The sequence below is a fragment of the Punica granatum genome, chromosome 2 (genome assembly GCF_007655135.1).
Source record: "Punica granatum isolate Tunisia-2019 chromosome 2, ASM765513v2, whole genome shotgun sequence".
Lineage (NCBI taxonomy): Eukaryota > Viridiplantae > Streptophyta > Magnoliopsida > Myrtales > Lythraceae > Punica > Punica granatum.
Window position 1 is genome coordinate 26,053,575 of NC_045128.1, and position 22,341 is coordinate 26,075,915.

The following is a 22,341-nucleotide window of genomic DNA, read 5'->3' on the forward strand; positions in this document are numbered from 1 at the left end:
TTATTGTACTGCTTGTCAATGTTACTCAATGTAATGTAACACATTCGTAGGCCTTTATTGATATTATCATAGTTTGTGCTATGTAAGCACCCATTATTAAGCTCAACTACTAGGAGCTAACCTACCCGAGCCTTCCAAATCTGAACTTGATGCGACCTAACAGGTAAGGTTGTCCCCGGGAGAAATGCCAAATTGGTTGCAGTAGTCGGTGTAGTACTGAACACGCGCTTGTACAGCGGCAGTGTTTCCGCCATCGCACTCAATACCATTGATGGCTCTAATTGTAGCCCCAAAACCTTGACCAATCACGGAATGCACGTTGTTCATCCAGAACCAGAAAGTTGTCTTGAACGAGATGACGGGGTCATTGGCCACTGTTTCAGGAGAGTTCAGCCCATCAAATCCAATGTCGTTTCCCGCTGGTCCATAGTTGTAATTCCATGAAATTTGGATCGGCCCGCGACCATAATAGCCCTTGTTTGGGGCGCATGGATATTGTGTGTTGCTTTCATCGCAGTAGTCCTTAGAAGCACCATCTATCTCTTCTACGTAGCAGAAGTCTGTTGATTGAAATGAAGATCAGTTACAGAATCAAAATCGAAGCACCTATTGTGGATATAATCTCTTCTGCAAGATCAAATCATTGCAGAAGATTAATAATGTCGAAATACACGTGCTCTTGCTAATATATTTGTTTACATGATCATTGGTACGTTAACTATCAAAGATGTTCAATATTAGATATATGTTGGGTACGATGGACCAACTCAATTGTTAGTTTGGATGACATCCCTGGAAAATTAATGTTGATTAACTCAGAGATGATCGACGAAGAGAGCCATGTGTACATATATATATATATATATATATATAATATAGAGGCCTTACGTCCAGTTTCATGCGTGACATGGGCAAAGAATGCTGCAATCTCCCTCTTAGAATCATCTGCTGAACCAGCAGCGAACTGAGGGTAACTTTTGGCCGCATCGAGAAACGCTTGCCTCGTATAGAAGCTCTTCCCAGCACAGCTCGCATCAGCTTGCCCTATGATCCCATTGAAGAAGCTGTCACTCACGATATCAGCAACTGAGCTGCCACCAGAAGGTGTGGGGGTGGATGGGGTGGAGGAGTAGCACGGTCCTGACCTGCAGCCTGTGCCGCAGTATTGATCTCCTGTGCCACAATATCCATACTGGCTGCAGCACAGATCAGGCGAACACCCACAGTTCTGACCATATGCTTGCTGTGACGTTAAACCGGAAATTAGGCAGACGAGAGAAAAGGTTACAAGGGTTTTTCTCAGATCCATTTTGAGAGCTACTTAATCGAGTGAATAATGAGAGATGCTGCCTTTACCGATAATCAGAGGGGCTATTTATAGGCTAATTCCACTGATCTAAGAGAAGCAAAAGCAAAGTCTATAGCTGCTTTATAAGACCATATGAACGTGCAATGTTTGTAAATGGCGTATAGCTTACGGATCTGGGATTTTTCAACAGTTGACCAAACATACAATTATCATTAAAGCATATAATAATGATCTGCACGATATCACCACATGTAAAAAATCAGTATCACAGACTTGGCTAAGGTAAGATGATGCAAGAACGGGAAATTACTCCCATCTAATAGGCTAAGGACGTCACCTAGCTCTTGGCCTATCAGAAAAGAAAATAATAATAGTACGATAGTTCGCTCTAAAGATGCTGATATTAGCGGCATCGATTGTTATTATCTTAGAAGCAGTCTCAAATACAAAAGTGAGTCAAGCTCATGAAACCAGAACAAGGCCACACCTAGGCATTGCTCGACCTCGCCTACCGCCTTGTCCTCCGCCCAGGCCTCACCCTCACCATCATCACCACCCCAAAGAACCTCCCCGCCATCTCCCCGCTCCTCCCCTCCCATCCTTCCACCGTCCGCACCCTCGCCCTCCCCTTCCCGCCTCATCCTGCCCACCCCCCTGGGCGTCGAGAACGTCTGCGACATTGGCATCCACGGCAACGTACCGATCATGTCCGCCTTTCGCTCCTTCCACGGTCCCATCTCTGACCGGTTCCTCTCCCACCCGGTCCTTCCATAGGCGGTGGCGACCATATTATAACATTAAACAGGGAGGGAAAAAAAGAAGTAAAGATTAAAAATATTTTTAAAAAATTATGATCAATGAGCTGTCCATATTAAATAAAGAGAATTTAAGGGTTAATATTAATTTTTTACGGTGGGAAAAATAAATTAAAGAAAGTAGCAAGTTTCAATTTATTTGGTCATACCCAGATGACACGATGCCCCTGACGCGCCTCCCTCTCCCAGTACTTAGATCGATGAAGACGAGCCATGTCCCATCTAAAGGTGTTGGGAGCAGGTGGGGCGGTCTGCTGTCAGCAGTCCCTCTTTTTTTTTTTTTTCCTTAACTCTTACGGCAAGATTGATTATCTTTTCGAGAATTTGAAATTTTAATTCTTAGTTGAAAATCGACATTAAACATTAAAATACTTCTTATTAAAAAAAAAGACTTAACAATTCATAAATAAACATTTTATATTTTTTGAAAACCAAATTGTTTTCCCGATAAATAAACAATATAAGTGCAATATAGTAACATGTGGGCCAACATCCAATTATAACTACCATGCGTTGCGTAGTAATTTTTTATCAATTTTCATATGACAAAAATTAAATTATTAATATATATTTTGTATAAATGGATATAGACATAAAGAAATTATTTGTCAGAAATCATGCATATATTTATGGGTTTTTCTAATAAGTTACATATATTTATAGGTTAATTGTGCAAAAAAACACCAACTATAGTGTTTGTTTAGTTTTTAGCACAAACTTTTGATAATTAGTAGAAAATGCACAAACTATTTGTTTTGTCCTACGTTTAGCACGCGGTTAGTGTGTCCGTCAAATTTGGCAGAAGTGTTCGACGTGGATAGCTCACGGTAATGATGTGGTGAGGGCAGCACACTCTAAATGGGCCCCAATGATGCGTTTCTTCTTCGGATGGGATTTAGGGCATGTTTGGTTTGTAGGAAATGATAAGGAACGGATTACCTAATCCGTACGGAATCCGAAATCTGACGTTTGGTTCACATGTCATGCGGAATAGGTATTCCAGATAGTGCTACCAATCCGACTTAGATCCGAATTGAGGGAGCCTCAGGTGGAGATCCGGATTAGCTAAGGAGCATTCGGAATTAACTGTGAAAAGACTAAAATGCCCTCGCAATTGTTCATTAATTACAAAAGCTGCCATCGTTTTATCTTCTCAAATCCGATCCTCCCCAAACTTGAAAGCTCGACGATAGCACATCCTTTCTGGAAATCTCGAAAGAACTCCGCGACTTCAGCGCCTCCTCCATCGAAGCTCGACGCCTCAACGCCTCGACGACGCCATTCCAGTCGGAGACTCTAGTCCGTGAGTCGAAGTTTGCTTGTCACTCACTTCCCCGCTTGAAGCACTTGAACTCCCACGCTCTGCCGAGGTAATGCGCTCGGTTTCTACCCCATGAATCCATTGTAATTTGCCTTCTGCTGCTGCTTATCAAGTCCAAGCTTTCAATTTTGATTCTAGGGTAGTCGATTATCAAGTTAGGGTTTTCAATTTCAAGTTCCGGGAAGTGATTTTGAGGTTAGGGTTTGCGAATTCTCCCCCACAATTTCAATGTTTGTTTTGTGGAAATATGTCTCAAGAAATGTATGCCATCTCTGTGATTTCACCTTTGAATTTGCTCGACACTGAAAGAGTCAAACGTGTATTGACTGGATATATTACTTTAGCATGAGATATGAAATTTTTGGCAAAATTCTTAGCCCTCTGAAGAATCAATTAATAGCTGCTTCCGAGTTGATTCTTTCTGGGGATCTTGCAAGGTTTGTCTGAATATTATCTGCTAAAGATCATAACTTTACATCTCCTGCTTCGACAGCAGATTTTATGTAAGACTAATGGCTTAATTGACGAAGCTGATTATGTGAAAGTGCAAGTTGATTAATCAAACTTATCTTTTCGAATTTCAAAACGCATTATTCTTGCTTGGTTTTTTACAGCTACAGTGACCTGGTTGCCTTATTGGTTGTTTGGTTATTCCTGACTTTCTCAGAGAACTGTATCATGCATTGTGAAAAGAATGAATCTTGTACTGCTCTCCTTTGTTGCTTAGTGTGAGAAAATCAAGCTGACATCACAGTACATTTTGGACTTAATATCCAGTTGGTTAAAAGGAAACACACAGTTGGGGATTCTGTGCCTTTCTGGATATGATTGACTCACTTTAATGCTCACAAGATTCCCCTGGTGTATTGTGCATATTTATGGGCTGATTCTTTTTCCTGCTTTTTGGTTGATCAATGAAATTTCTCATCTTTATTGTTAGAAAAATAAAGTAACCTGAATACCTAACATCTAGGTTGAGATGCTCCATGGTTCAAATTGAGCCAAAGAGGTTATTAATGATCAAATTCAGTCTCAACTTAATCAGGTGCCTTTGTTTGGTTGAAAATATAGAAACTATTGTTTATATCAGGAGAAGCTATTCTTATGTTGGGAGAAAGTGTCGTAGATGGGTTGATGGATCTTCCTAAGCTAAACTTTGGTATAGTAGTGCCGCTTGCATTTTGCATTGAACTTCTGAGGAGTCAATTTGCTAAGATAGGTGGTACGTTTATGTGATGGGTCCTATAATTTTGACATAATCAAACGCACCTATGAGATCCATTCTTATAATATATTTTGAATCAATTTTGCAGTTATGGATCAGTTGAGTTTGCAAAGTAAGAGCAAGAAGAGGAAAGTCGTTGCTCTAACTTTCTTTATTCAAATGTGTACTATATTTAGGAGTCTGATGGGAATATTATTAGAATTAGCTGCTCTATATGGTCCAAAGCCAAGCATTAGGTTGTACGAGTTAAACTATTATGGCAGTAGGGATTATATTAGGAGGCTTGTATATGCGGATGATGTGACTTGTACTGAACAACTAAGGATGGATAGGAATGCTTTTTTTAAGTTGTGTCATATGCTTCAAGAAATTTGGGGTCTGAAAAATACAAGAAATATGCATGTTAATGAACAAGTGGCAATGTTTTTATATGTTTTGGCTCATCATTTCAAGAATCGAGTCATTAAACACCAGTTTGGTAGATCGGGTGAAACCGTAAGTTGATATTTCCACAATGTTCTCAAAGCAACTTTGCGTCTACAAGCTCGTTTATATAAGAAACCCCAACCAATAGCTACTAACTCAAAGGACCAACGTTGGAAGTGGTTTAAGGTACCCAAACAAATGCCAAATTTAGTCTATTTAGGGTGCTAGAGAGCTAATATGGTGCTAATGTTACATTTTGGTTTAATGTAGAATTGTTTAGGTGCTCTAGACGGAACGTATATCAAAATCAGAGTGCCCGAGGTTAATAGACCTAGATACAGAACTCGGAAAGGTGATATAGCAATCAATGTATTAGGAGTTTGTACACCAGATATGCAATTCGCATATGTTCTTCCTGGATAGGAGGGTTCTGCAGCTGATGGGAGAGTACTACGAGATGCTCTTTCTAGGGAACATGGACTTAGGGTGCCAACTGGTGAGTATAATAATTTTTTAGCATTCATAATATTAAAAGTAAGCTTAATTAATTTTTAAAATTTTTTCTTAATAAAAGTATTTAATATGCATAATTATTTAATTAAACATTAATTACAAAAATGTTTTAAAATTAATTAAATTTTAAATTTTTTTAATTAATTAATTTTTTTAATTTTTTTCTTAATAAAAGTATTAAATATGCATAATTATTTAATTAAACATTAATTACAAAAATGTTTTAAAATTAATTAAATTTTAAAATATTTTACTTTAGAATTATTTAAAATGTTTTTAATTAAAAAAATATTACTATTAAAGTTATTTATTTATCTTATAAAACCCATTAAATTTAGCATCAAGGGCATTCTTGTCATTTCACCATATTTCTATTCTTTTCTATTCCTCATTCAATCTAGCCAAACATCAGAATTTTAAATCTCTGTCATCCTATTCCCTCCAACCAAACACAAAAATTTCATCAGAATTTCTATTATATTCTCTGTCTATTTTATTCCCTGTCTATTCTATTCCCTGTCTATTCTGATACTGCAAACCAAACATGCCCTTAGGGTTAGGAAAATTAGGTATTTCGATGGGCTGAACTGCAGCCCTCCCCTTCCATGATGATGGTGATGGGCCCTTCTACTGCGCCAATCTTCACCTACCCATTGTGAATCACGACCCCCCTCAGCTCCCAACAGCCAGCACACACCATTACTGCCCGTCGACCCATGGCGGCGAGCTTGGTAGATGGAGATCTATAGGCAGGGGCTTCTCTGGGGTTTCTTCTCGAGGAGCTTATCGATCTGGGACTTCTTTAGGTTGAAGCATGTGGTGAGGCATTGCGAGGCGGGGGAGGTATCGGGCGCAACCGAGCCCTCGGAGATGACAAGAAGGATCGGTGTGGTCTGAGCCGGGAATGAGGACAGCCTCGCTTGGAAGAAGAAACGCGAGGGGCAAATAAGTCTTTTCAATCATTTGGGCCCACTCGAAGTTGCTGCCCTCGCCACATCAACTGCCGTGAGCCACATCATCATCGTGAGATTGTTACGTCGGACACTTCTATCAAATTTGACGGACACACTAATCGCATGCTAAATGTAGGACAAAACTAATAGTTTGTGCACTTTCAATTAATTATCAAAAGTTCGTGCTAAAAACTCAACAAAAACTATAATTGTTGTTTTTTTTGGACAATTAACCTCATATTTATCATATAAACATACTTAATAAAAAAACAAACTATGAAAAGAAACAACTGTCATCAAATTAATATATAATCTAATCATATGATTATATGCGATATCATATGTATAGAGAATCAATAATTCTACAATATGAACCCAAGGATTGACTTGCATGGGCGGATTTATCCCATGGGTTTGTAGGGAATTCATTGTGAGTTATGATGCTTACTCAAAAGAAATTCAAGTAAGCCTTGTTATAGAAGAATTTATATCTTAATATGCAATGGTGCAACGAAAAGTATAAGATTTAGAGTGTTTGAATTATCGTGAATAAAAATTGTTCAAAATGGAACAGTTGGTAGATTAAACTTGAAAAGTATCACTTACATCAAGGTCTTCATTCAAAATACTGAGAAATCGTTTAATTTTCCAAAACAATTATAATTAAACATACCAATATACAAATAATATGGATGAATAATTGCAATACATCGAATATGGACACACAAAAAATATAGTAAAATTCATTAAATTGAAACTGAAATGTTAGTTAATTGTGAAGCTAAGAGTTATCGAATGAATTGATTTGAGCAAGTAACAACATTTTATCAAGAGATGAGCATTCTCAAATGAAACTTTTGCATCCTACTCTTCGACTTTTATATTATATATATATATATATGATTATAAATTATTATATGAAATTTTAGATAGACATAAAAATTATTCATGAAAAATAAAAGAAAATTTCCCAAATTGAAAATATATTTAAAACTTTTTTCCGAAAAAAGCTTTCTCCATAAATTAATAATTTTTTAATATATTAATTCTCTTATTCATTCGCCAAGTCTTGGGTTTGCACCTAGTCAAACTTAATTTTGTTACTTCTATCTACTTCTGCAACAACGTACTTCATTTAATGAATAAGTTAGTTGAAATCAATCATACTTATCGTTTATCAATTTGTCCATGACTTAAGCAATTGTATAAATTATATTTATTAATGAACGTGAAAGACAGCATGCAAATATTATTGAAAATAATTGAAAGAATAATTATTTTACTTTAAATATTTTATAGTATAATTGCCATTTTGGTTTTCACTGCTGTAGTATATTAATAACAAAACAGTTATAATTTCGTACTTTACTACTTTATTATGTCAATAAAAAATTTTATATCATCAAGGTGACATATTGCACCCACTAATTATTGGGTCTTGAATCAATCACTGCTCATGGACTTCTCTTACACAGGGAGAATAAATATGGGGAAACAGCCACAAATTGTCTTTATGGGACTTAATAGTGCAAAATAATTTACAGAAGTAACATAACGGTACAAAGTTACAAAAGTTATAAAATGTTTGCTCTTCCATCCCTCTACTCTCCCCCTCATTCTCCTATGCGTGCATTCTCAAAACCTTCACGTCTTTTTTTCCTCCATGGCCGACCGTGTATGTCAAAGCTCGAAGCGGTAGTCGGAACGCTCGTGGTCGCTGGAGACCTCTCTCTCCTCCTACTTCACCCTCTGCAATCTTGCATTTTTTTTTTGAGTGCAAGTGAGGTGGGGTCATCAATCCCAAATCTCTCAAGAGATCTGGTGTCGAGGTGGGGCTACCTTGGCTGGTGACCCCACCCTCCAACCAAGCTTGCCGGCAGAGTGAGCCCACCAATACCCTCGATGATCCGAACCCATTTTCACTCAAAAAAAATTTGCAAGATCGCAGAGGGAGAAGTAGGAGGAGAGAGAGGTCTCCAGCGACCACGAGCCTTCCGACTACCGCTCCGAGTTTTGACATACACGGTCGACCATGGGGGAAAGAAAGGCGTGAAGGTTCTGAGAATGCACGCATAGGAAAATGAGGGAGAGAGTAGAGGGACGGGAGAGAAAACATTTTATAACTTCTATAACTTATGTACCATTATGTAACTTTTGTAAAATTTTTTGTACTATTAAATTACAATTTCAAAAGAGTTTGTACCATCATGTAACTTCTGTAAAATATTTTGGCACCCTTCTATTTACTGTTTCGGCCACGTCAGAAAAGTGCTGACACATAGTGAACCACGTCAGCGTCAAACTAACAGCGTCGAGCACATGACGAAATGTATTATATTGAAACGGTTTTGAATCTTAATGCACCAACAAGTTACTAAAAAATTTTTGAATCAACTTGTAACATTTATGAAACGTTTTAAACCACCAATGCAATTAATCCGAAAAGAATATAATAAGTTGACCAGATTCTAAACTTGAATCGAAAACGTAATTTGAAAATTCTATAATGGTTAGAATATTGTATATTTGTTTGTTATAGAAATATATATTGTACCCTAATTGCGTGCAATGACGGACATCTAACCTAAGGTAATTGAAATATCTATTATTTATTACTTTGTTTCTTCTAAACAAATTATATTAGCATCGGAAACATCAAACCGACACCTACCAGAATCAATCTCAACCTTGAGATCGCAGCTCGTTTTCCTGAAACCCTTCATTTCTAGTTTTTGCCTGTAAATAATGTTGTTGTCAATGTTCAAAAATCAATAATAATAATTATTATTATATATTAGAGATTCTATCACATTGAAAAAAATAATTATCATGATTCTCTTTTTTTCAACCGTTAGATTGGATTAGGTAAAATTCAGGTCGTACATGTGTCCCCTTTTAATTAAAGATTTACCCTTCTATATTTGAATTACGATGCGTTTAATTACACATATTTTGATCGCCCCTCAAACCTGGCTGACTCCTCCCCCTCCCTCTTGGACGCCGACTCCTCCCCATCCCCTTCAGGCTACCGACCTTACGGCCCCTTCCCTCCCAGCTGTCGCAACCTCACGAGAATATCAGCAGCCCAGCAACCCCTCCTCCTCTTTTCCTAACCCGCAATTCAGATTACAACGTATAAATTGTAATGAATATTGTAGCTTGTACAGGATCTCTCTGGGTTCTCATGATTTTGTTTGGTTCTTTCTGTTGTCAGGCAACTGAGAAAATTAATGATTTCTGTTAAGGCAACTGTGTTTTGATGTAATCAGGAGAGAGGAACAAACATGGTTTCAACAATTGTGTTTTTTCCGTTTCATTTTTCTTTTCTCGTTTTTAATTAATTAAATATTGTTATTTATTTGATTTGAATCGGCAGATTGTGATTTGGCTTAACATTGAACCGGCTTCGACTAGTTCACTGGCACGATTGGGCGTTATCGAGAAGATGAGTGATCAAAATATCATAATTTAAAAATAGAAGAGTGAATCTTTAATTAAAAAAATTAGGATATATATACGACCTAAATGTTATTAAATCTAATCTAACGACTAAAAAAAATCATAATGATTGTTTTTTCAACCCCGTTGTAGCAATACTCATTATATATTTTTAAATTTGAAGATCAGGGAGCTAGTGGATGTCAAATTTTACAACTGTTCGTTAAGATAAAATTGATGAGGGAAGGTCCACGCGGTGAGCGTTAACTGGGTCAAGTCGTCGCATCAATAGCCGTGATTTTTGGGATGCATGTAATAGCCGCTGCTCGTGGCCTGTTTCTCGTTCCGTTAGGCAGCTCCAGAAAATTTGGCGAAAGCCGGTCAATTCTTTCCCCCTCTTGAAATTAAGAGATTTCGAATTCGATCATCACCAATAAAACTTATACATTCTTTTATTTAATTTTTTTTCTTTTTTATACTAAGTCTATGTGCTTTTCTTATTACCGAAAAAAATTAATTTGCTAAATTATCCTCATAGATTATCTAAAAATCTATGTAATTCAAAATTTCCCATGCTTATTGCGTATTTATCAGATATTGTGTAGATTACAAGTTATGTTATCATGAGTGTATTTTTTTTTTCAGTATAAGCCCTGGTATTTGACTAAATATGTCCGACTAGTTTAATTGAGTCGAGTCGACTCACTAATCAGAGTGTGATTTTAAATTATAAGGATTTTTAGGTTGATTGTTAGGATGATATAACAATAATGTTTTATTTTTCAGGTATAATAATGGTGGGGAGTTCTTAAGTTTTTTTTGGTACAGATTAGTTCTTCCTAATTCGATCCGAGCATGTCATATATGGAACCACTTTCTACAGCTTCTGAATAAGTTCATCGAACACGAATTCTCAAGGAGATCTACGAACATTCTCACTGTTCGAACCAACATTGTATTCGTTCTTTCATCTCAGTTTCGTTTTCGGAATTGATTATCCTCATGAAAATTTCCTAAAAATCCTTCCACTACTCACATCTAAAATATCTATTTATATATACTAGGGAGATAGCCCATGCTACGCATGGTTATTAATACCCACTAATTATAGATCGCAAAATATAAATATCAATGATATTTTTTAGATTTTATTAAGTAATGACAGGTCATCAAAATTTATATAGAAATTCACATAATTTATATATATTCATTGAAATAGTGATTACATTTTATATTAAAAAAAGGAAAAAAATACTTACTTTACTCACTTGATGTTGACATACCATAATAGTTCTTTGAGCTACATGACTTTTTTTATGTATACGATTGTAGTTTTTTCCAAACTCGCAGATACTTTTTTCATAAGTCTCTTTGTAAAAAGAACACTGTTGTTCGTGTCCTGTGAGAGAAAATTGTGTTATCAGAAAAAAAAATAGTAATGAGAATGGATAAAAAATTAACATGAAAGAATTAAACATATGTGGTTGTGAGGCCTATATATAGAGATGTAAAATGGTAAAGATTATGCATGTTAAGAAAATATTGGGCTGTCCACATATCAATCTACTATTGCTTGCATGATAGTAGCTTCATGTATATTGACAGGTATATTTTGTTAAGAAAAATACATATCCAACTAGGGTATAAGTTAAAGTACTAATTAATAGAAGATGGTTCACTTTGTAGATAAATTTATTTTAAATATTATATATTCTATTCCACTTTGTAATTTAAAATCTATACATTACTTAACTATAAATTAAGTAAATACGACAAAATTAATTCAAATTTATTATTTTATACGTAACATATTGAGAAAAATGAACATATGTTTTAATATTATTTACTTCACAATTAAGTAAACACATAAATTAATATATTTTATTATTTACTTTCTCGTTAAGTAATATATATTTTTATATAAAAAATTTAGGGAAAATTATTAATTATATTTTTTAATATAAAAATTTATTTGAATAATAAAAACAAATAGCAATGTGAATGCATCTATTTCTTCCTTTCTTTATTTATCGAAAGCTGAATAGAATATATTATTTTATACTGTAAGATTTTGAGAAAAATGAACGTATATATTAATATTATTTACTTTACAATTAAATATATATTAATATTATTTATTTTACAATTAAATAAACTTATATATTAATATATTATTTACTTCCTCGTTAAGTAATGCATATATTTTTATATAAAAAATTAGGCGAAAATTATTAATTATATATTGTAAAATGAAAAATTATTATTTGCATAATAAAACAAAATAGTAATGTGACCGCATTTATTTCTTCCTTTCTTTATTCATCGAAATGCGAATATAATATATTATAAGTAAAGTAAATTTATTAAAATATACTAAAAATAAATGAAAATGTAATTGTAGTCTAATGTGAATATATTTATTTATTTCGTTTGTTTATTCATCGATAGTCGAACATAATATATATTGCAATAAAAATATACTAATAAATAAACGAAAAGAATCACAGTCTTGCGAATACGAAATTCGAATCGTACTCTTCCCGATATGCACGAATAGTTCAATTAATGAAGCCGGTAATCTTTCTCTTTGAATAATGTCAAAGTTAGTATGTGCTTGGTAAGCTGCAAAAACAACACATTTGTGTAAAATAATTTGAACTTTATACATTACTTAACTTTCAATTAAGTAAATGTGACAAAATCAATTAAAGTTTACTATTTTATTCAGTGAAATATACAAAAAAAAAATAAAAATAAAGTATGGGTAGTATAGAATCTATAGTACTTATACTATCCAAAACGCTAAAACCTTAAAACACTATGACATAATAGATCCGAACATTTGCCCTGAAGGGGTAGAATGAAATCCGTAGTATGCGAGAAAATCACTCATAGAAAAATAGATCCGAACATTTGCCCTTGATCGAGTATACTACCAATCAATTTTACGACAAAATTCATAGAAAAATAAACATACATATTAATATATTATTTACTTTATCGTTAAAGTAAAAGTATATATTTATTTTATAATATTATTATTTACTTCATCGTTAAGTAACGTATTTGGTTTTGTATTATTTTATAATATTATTATTTACTTTATTGTTAAGAAATTTATTTGCCTAATAAAATGAAAATAGCAATGTGGATTTTCTTTCGTTTATTCATCGAAAGTCGAATAGAATATATTATAAATAAAATCAATTTATTAAAATATAATTAAGAATAAAAAAAATTAATAACATTCGCAAGAGTACAGAATTCAAATCGTACTCATATTACATATTAATATATTATTTATTTCATCGTTAAGTAAACGTATATATTATTATATTATGTTATAATTTTATTATTTGCTTCATCATTAAGCAACATGTTTATTATTTTATTATTTTATAATATTATTATTTACTTCATCGTTAAGAAATTTATTTGCCGAATAAAACGAAATAGTAATGTGAGCGCACTTATTATTTTCGTTTGTTTATTCATCGAAAGTCAAATAGAATATATTATAAGTAAAAGTAATTTATTAAAAATATAATAAAATAAACGAAAATGAATCACAGTCGCGAGAATAGGAAATCGAAATCGTACTCTCCCCAACGTACTCTGAAAACAGCCAAGTTTCATATGTATACTAGGAAGATCACCTGTGCTACGCACGGTCATCAATGCTTGCTAATTATAGATCATAAAATATACATATGAATGATATTTTTTATTTGTTGTTGAATAATGGCAAGTCATCAAACAAACTAATTTAAACTTATACTAATATAAATAATCCGACAATAATGCTGCAAATAAATGTCTTATCCAATATGAATTATATATCTATTTAATCATTAATCTAAAGATATTGATTTTTTGAGCTTTTAATTTCCAAATGTTAGTTATATATTTTTTTATTTTTCTGGATCATAATTTCATCAAATTAATAATTTTATTTTCAAATGACCTAAGTGGCATTAAATTAGTTTGAATGCATTCTCCTTAAATAAAAAATTATATTATCTTTTTCCATTTGTGCTTCTTTGGGTATTCGCCCCGCACTGTTATTCCTATGTGCTTTATTATATAAAAATATAATAGGATTTTTACCCCATATATCCCATGGTTTCATCTTTTTTCAAACATATCACATGCTTATAAAATTATCAAAAACATCCAATGGTTTACATTTTTTTCCAAATATATCATAGCGTTATTTTTTCTGTTAATGAAATATAAGTAGGCTCCAAATCTATCTCATGGTTTTAATTTGTTTCTCAAATCTATTCTATAGTTTAATTTTTTCTCAAAAATTTCCCATGATTTAATTTTTTTCCCAAATCTATTATAGGTAAAAGACCACAATGGCAAGACTGTTAAATGTTGACGGAAAATATAACGGCGTGATAGATTTGGAAAAAATGTAAACCATGAGATATTTTTGATAATTTTAAAAGCATATGATAGATTTGAAAAAAAGGTGAAACCATAAGATATATGACATAATTTGCCCAATATAATACCGTATCTCCATAACTTATAATTTCTTTTATTTACAATAAAAAAATGATAATTGTTACCGGAAAGAGAAGATTTATCGATATGTAAAGATGGCAAGTTAATAACTTAAGCACGTAAAGGAGTTACCATATCCACATATAATTTTTCAATGATATTTATAAAAAAAAAAGTTTAGAATTTATAATGAGTTATTTTTATCAATTGAAGTTTTTCGCATGACTTACGAACAAATGCCCCGTGTAATGCACGAGTAAGAAAAACAAGTTTTAGATGGTTTCAGTAGCACTTATCATGGGAGACTAGTTGACATAAATTTCATTAAATGCTAGGTTTTATCTCGTGAGTTGCATGCATCCATTATCACATATCTATTATCATCTTTATGGGAATCACTCACATTTTTAACAAAATATTTCTTGTAAATAAAAACAATGATTAATTTGAATTTAAAATAATAATTTTCAATAACATTAGACTAAATATAAACAAATCAAACAATAATGTTGCAAATAATTGTCTTATCCAACGAGAATTATATATCTTTTTAATCGTTAATATATTACAGTGATTTATCATAGATAATCCATTCTTGCATTTACTAAGTTTCAATTTTATTTTTGCTCTAAAAATATTGTTTTGTGGGCTATTAATTTCCAAATGTTAGTTGAAAATTTTTTATTTTTATGAATCGTAATTTCATGACATTAATAATTTTATTTTCAAATGATATAAAGTGTCATTAAATTAGTTTACTTGCAATAATCTTTTTTCTTTCAAAATTAAATTAACAATAAATTAATTATTTTGTTTAACGTGCTATCTATTGCAATGCGCCCTATCATTATCACAAAAGTTATATAATTTATATAGATCTTAGAAAAACAAATATATTTCCTTGAAGTCAGTAGTTAATTATTTATTATGTTCATAATTTGAACAACATTAATTAAAATACGTTATTTTTATGAGATTTTTCATTGTCATTTATATGAATAAATTTTAGCTATATATATATATATATCTAAATTAATATTCTATCTAGAATCGATTTCAACATATTAATTCAGTAATTAATATTCTAATAATTTTCTTAGTCCGAAGAGAGCTTGCTCTTGTGTACATTAAATAGTTTATTTTACTATATATAAATTTTGAATATATGGATACGATAATTAATAATATAAGTTAGTAATTGTATAAGTAATTTCAAATTATATACCATATCTTCAATTTCTATTATATCGAAAAATGCTGTTAAAATAATAGAAAAATCTAATCTATTTTTAATTCTTTTCAAATTTAATAACGGAAGAAATTCTATAAAGATTATTTATCGATAAAGTGAATTATGATTCTAGCCCCTTTAGGAGTCAATTTTACTTATATAAAATAGATAAATATTATTAAATACTAGTCTTCTATCCTGTGTGTTGCACATGGTCATTATCGCAAAACTATTATCATATTTATGGGAATTACTCACCTTTTAAAAAAATATTTCTTATTGATAAAAACAATGATTAATTTGAATTTAAAACAATAATTTTCAATAACGCTATACTAATATAAATAATCCAACAACAACGTTGCAAATAAATGTCTTATCCAATATGAATTATATATCTATTTAACATATAACTGCGAATTATCATAGATAATCGATTCTTGCATTTACAAAGTTTCAATTTTATTTTTGCTCGAAGAATATTATTTTTTGAGATTTTAATTTCCAAATGTTAGTTATATATTTTTATTTTTATGAATCAGAATTTCATCAAATTAATAATTTTATTTTCAAATGACCTAAGTGTCATTAAATTAGCTTGGTTGCAATAATCTTTTCTTTAAATCAAATTAATAATAAATTAATTGCTTCTTTCAACATCGCAATGCATTATCATCATCACAAAGTTATATGATTTATTTAGATCTTTGAATCAAATTAATATATTCTTTGATAATTTGAATAATATTAATTAAATTTATGATTTATTTAGATCTAGTATTTTATCCCATTCGTCGCACGAGTTTGTATTCATATAATTAGTTTTAACATTTTAATAATAAACTTGAACATTAATAAAAATAAGAATAACCTCAATAATAATAAGAATATGCAAGGATTAAATTCTAGTTGTGATTGGTAAGTTCTAATTTTTTGGAATAATTTTAAAAATTCTTATGAATGACTCTGTAATTAATTCTCTTGGTTATTTTGCATGGCATTATCACATGTATCAAGATCAAATATAAAACTTTTTTGTGCAAATTTATTTGAATATCATGCTTTGTAATATCCTTACCATAAGAACTAAATTTTTTACCGTTTATATAACCATAATTTTGTAGAACCAAAATATATGATTTTTTTTGTTTTATTAAATTCGGTGAATGACATAGTAATTATATATTTTTTTGTTGTACCACCAATTATATATTAAATATTGTATATGTAGATTTCGTAGCATTGCATAATTATTTGATTTCTTTGCCAAATATTGTACATGAAATGGAATAACTCATTACGATCTGTCTATAATTTCCATGAAAACCTCTCTTTTATGAAAAGCCATCACATTTTTTACCTTAATTCTTCTTTTCTAAATTTACCGCTTGAAGATTGGGCTTTTAATCTTTTTCGCTTTCTTTATTCTACTAAGAAGTCCAATATTATTGTACTTCTGAAAGTATTTGATTACGGGTTTAATGATAACAAAATAAGGTTGTCTTAGCAACGTGTACAATTTACGGATGTTGATAGAACTCATCACATGCGCGAAGATAGCATGATTACTCAAACTAGTCGTTTGCCCCGCGTAACGATAGGCGAATTTCTTAATATTTTATAAAAATATTATTCAAATAGGTTCTTCAACATATTAAATATTTATAATTATATAATTAATTCTTTAATAATTTTTAAGTTAAACATAACTAAAAAATTGTCAAATTCATCATATTGCATAAGCTCCTCACAATAGTTTCTTTATATATAAGAACGAAATTTTGTTCACTTAAAAGCCATTAATATATATTACTAGTATGATTCCTTAAAAACAGAATTTGGATGTGATCCATGGTATTCAGAAGCCCAATTGGGGCATTAAGCAATCTCGTTGCATCAGGTCAATCCATGTATATATGTAAGTAAAATTTACTTCTAAAAGTAACCAATCGGGTTGTATTCAATATGGTTAGAATTAGGAGTTTACTCAATCAGCAAATAAATTTTTTAAAACTTTCTTATGTTATTATAAAATTTGAGAGAGGGTCATAGTTTTCTATTATTTTAGGCCCACCAATATTCGATATAATAAACGTCACCAATATACACTTTTAAATTACTTATATAATTACCAACTTATATATCAATTATAGTATCCATACATCCACACTCATATTGTAAAATGCGCTATTAAATATGCACAAGAGCAAACTCTTTCAAACTAATATGATTGATTTAAAAAATAAGTGATAATAAATGTGAAAATCGACTCTATGTAGAACAATATATGTAGATATATATATATATATATATGATTAGCTATAAATCGGTTTATACAAATGACATTGCATAATTCCATGAATATAAAAAATTTAAATTAACATTGCTCAAATTATTAGCATAAATAAGTAATTAATTAAATGACTTAAAAGCAAGTTTGTTTTTCAAAGATCCAAATAAAATTAAATAACTTTGTAATAACGATATGGTGCATTGCAATAGATAGCATGCTAAAAGAAACAATTGATTTATTATTACTGTAATTTTAGAAACAAAAATATTATTTTAAACAAACTAATTTAACGACACTTAGGTCATTTGAAAATAAAATTAGTAATTTCATGTAATTTTGATTCATAAAAATAAAAAATATATAACTAACTTTTGGAAATTTAAAGCCCACAAAACAACGTTATTAGAATAAAAATAAAATTGTAAATTAGTGAATGCATGATTAGATTATCTATAAGTCGTTGTAGTATATTGATGAATTAATGAATATATAATTCATATCAAATAAGACAATTAGTTTCAATGCTATTATTGGATTATTTATACTCTAATGTTATTGAAATTATTATTTTGAATTCAAATTAATCATTATTTTTATTACTAAGAAATATTTTGTTAAAAATGTGAGTAATTCCCTTAAGTATAATAATACGTATGTGATAACGAACCCATCTAACGCATGGGATAAAAGACTAATTATGTGGTAGAACTATCCTAGCGTGGATTTAAAAAACATAAATTATTTCAAAAAAATTTAAATAATTAATTTATATTTATAATTTATCCAACAGTTTTGTGATTTATTGCATTTTGGTAATGCATTTTATTTGAAAATTTACTTTTACAGGTAATTACTTAATTCTTATTCAAGAAAATGTTTTTATCAAATAATGCCAGTTGTTAAGGGAAAAGCCATGGATAGCATATATTTTAAAATATTAATTATTATATTTTTTAGAATTGAATTTTATATATAGTTTACGGTTACTGAATTATATGTATATTGACTATGAAATGTTTAAGCGAATTGAATCTTATATATGTTTATTGACTAAGAAATATTTCAGTATTCTTTCTAAACTGAAACTCAACTATAGGTTCAAGAATATGATCAAGCATTTATAGAATTGAAAATTGCAAAAATAAAATAAATCTAATTAATTGAATTTGGAATGATATATTTATTCCTAAATGGTACGAATTTTGATATCAATATATGTGTATTAGTTTTTTTAGTTTTGAGTTTATTTAATTTTGACGTGTATTTTAAGTGTTATTACGTCATATATCCTATGGTTTCACCGGATTCTCAAATCTATCATATGCTTTAAAAACTATCCAAAATAGCCCATAATTTACATTTGATTCCAAATCTTTCCTGACGTTAATTCTTCCATCAACATGTAACGGTCGTGCTGACATGACACGTTTAAAGATTAACGACGCCTACGTGGAGCATTAGTGGGGCCATACTTGCCACTCTGGAAATTTTTCTGTGATAGATTTGAAAAAAATTAAAAACAATGGGATGGTGATTGAGAATTCGATGAAACCATAGGATATATGATGCAGTAACTCCTTTATTTAAATTCAGTAATAAATAGTTATTAATTATTTATATAAAAAATAAATAAACCAATCAAAAGATAGCGATGAAGGTGAAGTTTTAAAGGAGAAAACTCCCTGACTGGTAGGACATTCCGTGTCGACGATTTACTAATATTGCCCGACTCCACTCAAGTGTTCGTCTCCCTATTCCTTCTGGTGACTATATTAAGGACTTTTTGGTCGGGTTAATTATCAATTGGTTAGTACTGGATTGATCATCTCCCATGATCCAGTGACATGCATGTCGCTTGGGCCACGCGCAGAAGCCCACCATGCTGGTAGTCTAGAAGCATGCATAAAAGAAGTATAAACAAAGAGACACAGTAAGGGCAGAGCAAAGGAGAAAAACAACAAGAGACAAATTAAGGCCTACTGAAAAAGAAAAAACAACGGAGAGTCAAGAAACAACAAGAAAACAAGCTGACTCATGAAACAACAAGAAAAATAATAAAACAAGAAAAACAATGGAAAGGCACCGACTAAAAACAACCAAAAGTCGAGAGAGAAAAATAATCGAGGGTCAAGAAACAACAAGAAAACGACTAGACTCACAGGCTTGGACCAAAGAACTGAGGCTCATCTTCCACTACTCTGCTTATAATTAAAGCCCAGTCGCCCGACCTGGTCTATATAATTTTTAAACCGAAACGGACCCTAACGTCATCCTTTTCGCCTGACTCCTGCTCTTTGTCTCTCTACTACTTCAATGCAGATCCCCGGTTATCATTTATCAAGAAACTAACCTTGGCAGGATGGAGCAGAGGCAGGCGGCCCTGGCCTTACACAGAGGATGCATGGAAGAGAGGCAAGCGGCCCTGGCTTCGCAAAAGAGACAAGAAGTGAAAAATAAATAAATAAATAAAAATAGAGAACCAACTTTAAATGCAAAAGGTCATTCATCCTAGTTGCCCAGCTACTTGGGCTGCAATAATTCCCATAAAATCGGATACCCACAAATTAGCCTATATAGTAGATGGCCCCGAAGAATGAGTATGTGGTAAAGGAACCCCCGACGGGGAATTCATGGAGAGGCCTTAGCGTCATATTGCAGTCATCATCGCAGTTGTTAATCCTTCATCAGAAGTAGAGGCAGTTGAAGAATTATATCTGAGGGGCGACTTCATGTCGCACTAACCACCGAGTCTGCCATTCATGAGGTGGGCCTGTCATTCATGGAGGATTGCATTTTCTGCATCCAAACCCACCCGTCCAGACCATCTCATTCCCATTGGTTCTCTGTCGCATCTCCCACCAATGCAATGATGATCTCCCTTGCACGAAACCAAAGTATTTAATCAGAACTGACATCGTTGCTTGGGCGACTGCCTGTTAAGCCTGACAGTAGGCACCTTAACAAGCATGCAGTGTATGTTCTCAGACAATGAAAAATTACATGAATAGATCAGGTTTTTTTTTAAGATTAGATTAAATATACATGCTTATCAACTACCCCCGAAAAGAGTTATGTTCAGGAATCCTCATATTTACACCAGCAGAATCAGTGTAGATTAACCACGTATTTTGACTTAATAAATTTCTTAAAGTAAGAATTATCAACTTAAGCAACTGCTCTGCTTCCGCCACAAATAGCAAATTGAGGGGAAAAGTGTAAAACTCATGAAAGCCATCGTGCATTATAGGATTGTTTAAAGTTTGTGACCTATTTCTACTTGAAACCCCATAATAAGATGGATTTTGCACATTGGACCTAACGCAATTTGAGAATGATAAATGAGAGCAATGAGAAATCTTCCTTATAAATCATTATGGATGCCTGGACTACCTTGGATGCGGCAGAGATATCAACCATCTCCAATTGCGACCGGTGGATTGGCGATCATGCGGATAACCTGCAAGAAAGGGCATATCGGGAGGGAATCCCGATTTTCCTCTCCGATGCTTAAATGAGTAATTGGAGGTAGAATAAAATGAATGAGGTGTCCTTTGAAAGTTACATACCCATACGATATTTATAAATGTTCTCTAATCATTGGCAGTTACATGGAAAGAGGTTTAAAATTGAATTCGGATAACTGTTCCCACCGAATTCATGGTTACGCCTTTTAGTAGGGTTTATGGGCTCGCTTTCAGAGTGGGCCTCTTGGGGCATTCACTTCACAAATGCTTGAAAGAGTAATTGGAGGTAGAATGAAATGAACGAATTGTTCTTTGAAATTTACATACTTCTATAATATTATAAACGTTCTCTAATCATTAACAGTGACCTCGAAAGATGTTCAAAATTAAATTCGGATAACTGTTCCTGCCAAATTCATGGCAATGCCTTTTAGTAGGGTTTGCCATCTCGCTTTCAGACTGGGCCATTGAGGGCCTTTAGTTCACAGGCCATCAGTATGTTGTTTTGTTGAAACAAGTCTTTGTTTTTCATAAAGCATGTGTAGTAATGTGTAGCAGTATTTGCTGTGGATTCTTTATTGGAATGAACTCTAGGGGATTTTCATCTGGGGGCACCAAATGAATTGTTTTAGCTCCATAAGTGTGGCCGAACTAGTTATAGTCTTTTTCCAGTTTTGCCAATTTAATGGCATTTGCTTTAACTTCCTTCTCAAGGATGTGCTTCTCTTGATTTTTCTTAAACTTTCCTACAAGAGAAAGAGAAAAAAAATCATTTTAGAATTATTCATTCATTCATTCATTTTTTACTTGTTACTAAGGGAAGGTAAACGCAATCGAGGTA

At 32.0% G+C, this 22,341-nt stretch overlaps 1 protein-coding gene across 2 annotated transcripts; it reads right to left on the bottom strand.

The window, feature by feature from the left end:
- On the bottom strand, positions 1 to 1,350 carry LOC116194262 (endochitinase EP3-like). 2 transcript variants are annotated; one of them, XM_031523031.1, is made up of 3 exons: positions 889 to 1,350; positions 218 to 560; positions 1 to 170 (listed from the first exon to the last, which is right to left on the bottom strand). In XM_031523031.1, exons 1-3 carry the CDS (start codon positions 1,307 to 1,309, stop codon positions 122 to 124), a joined length of 813 nt encoding a protein of 270 aa, XP_031378891.1. In that variant the 5' UTR covers positions 1,310 to 1,350; the 3' UTR covers positions 1 to 121. The 2 variants fall into 2 exon arrangements, with proteins under 2 accessions (XP_031378891.1, XP_031378890.1); XM_031523030.1 differs by having other exon boundaries at positions 1 to 560.
- Between the last annotated feature and the right edge of the window lie 20,991 nt (positions 1,351 to 22,341).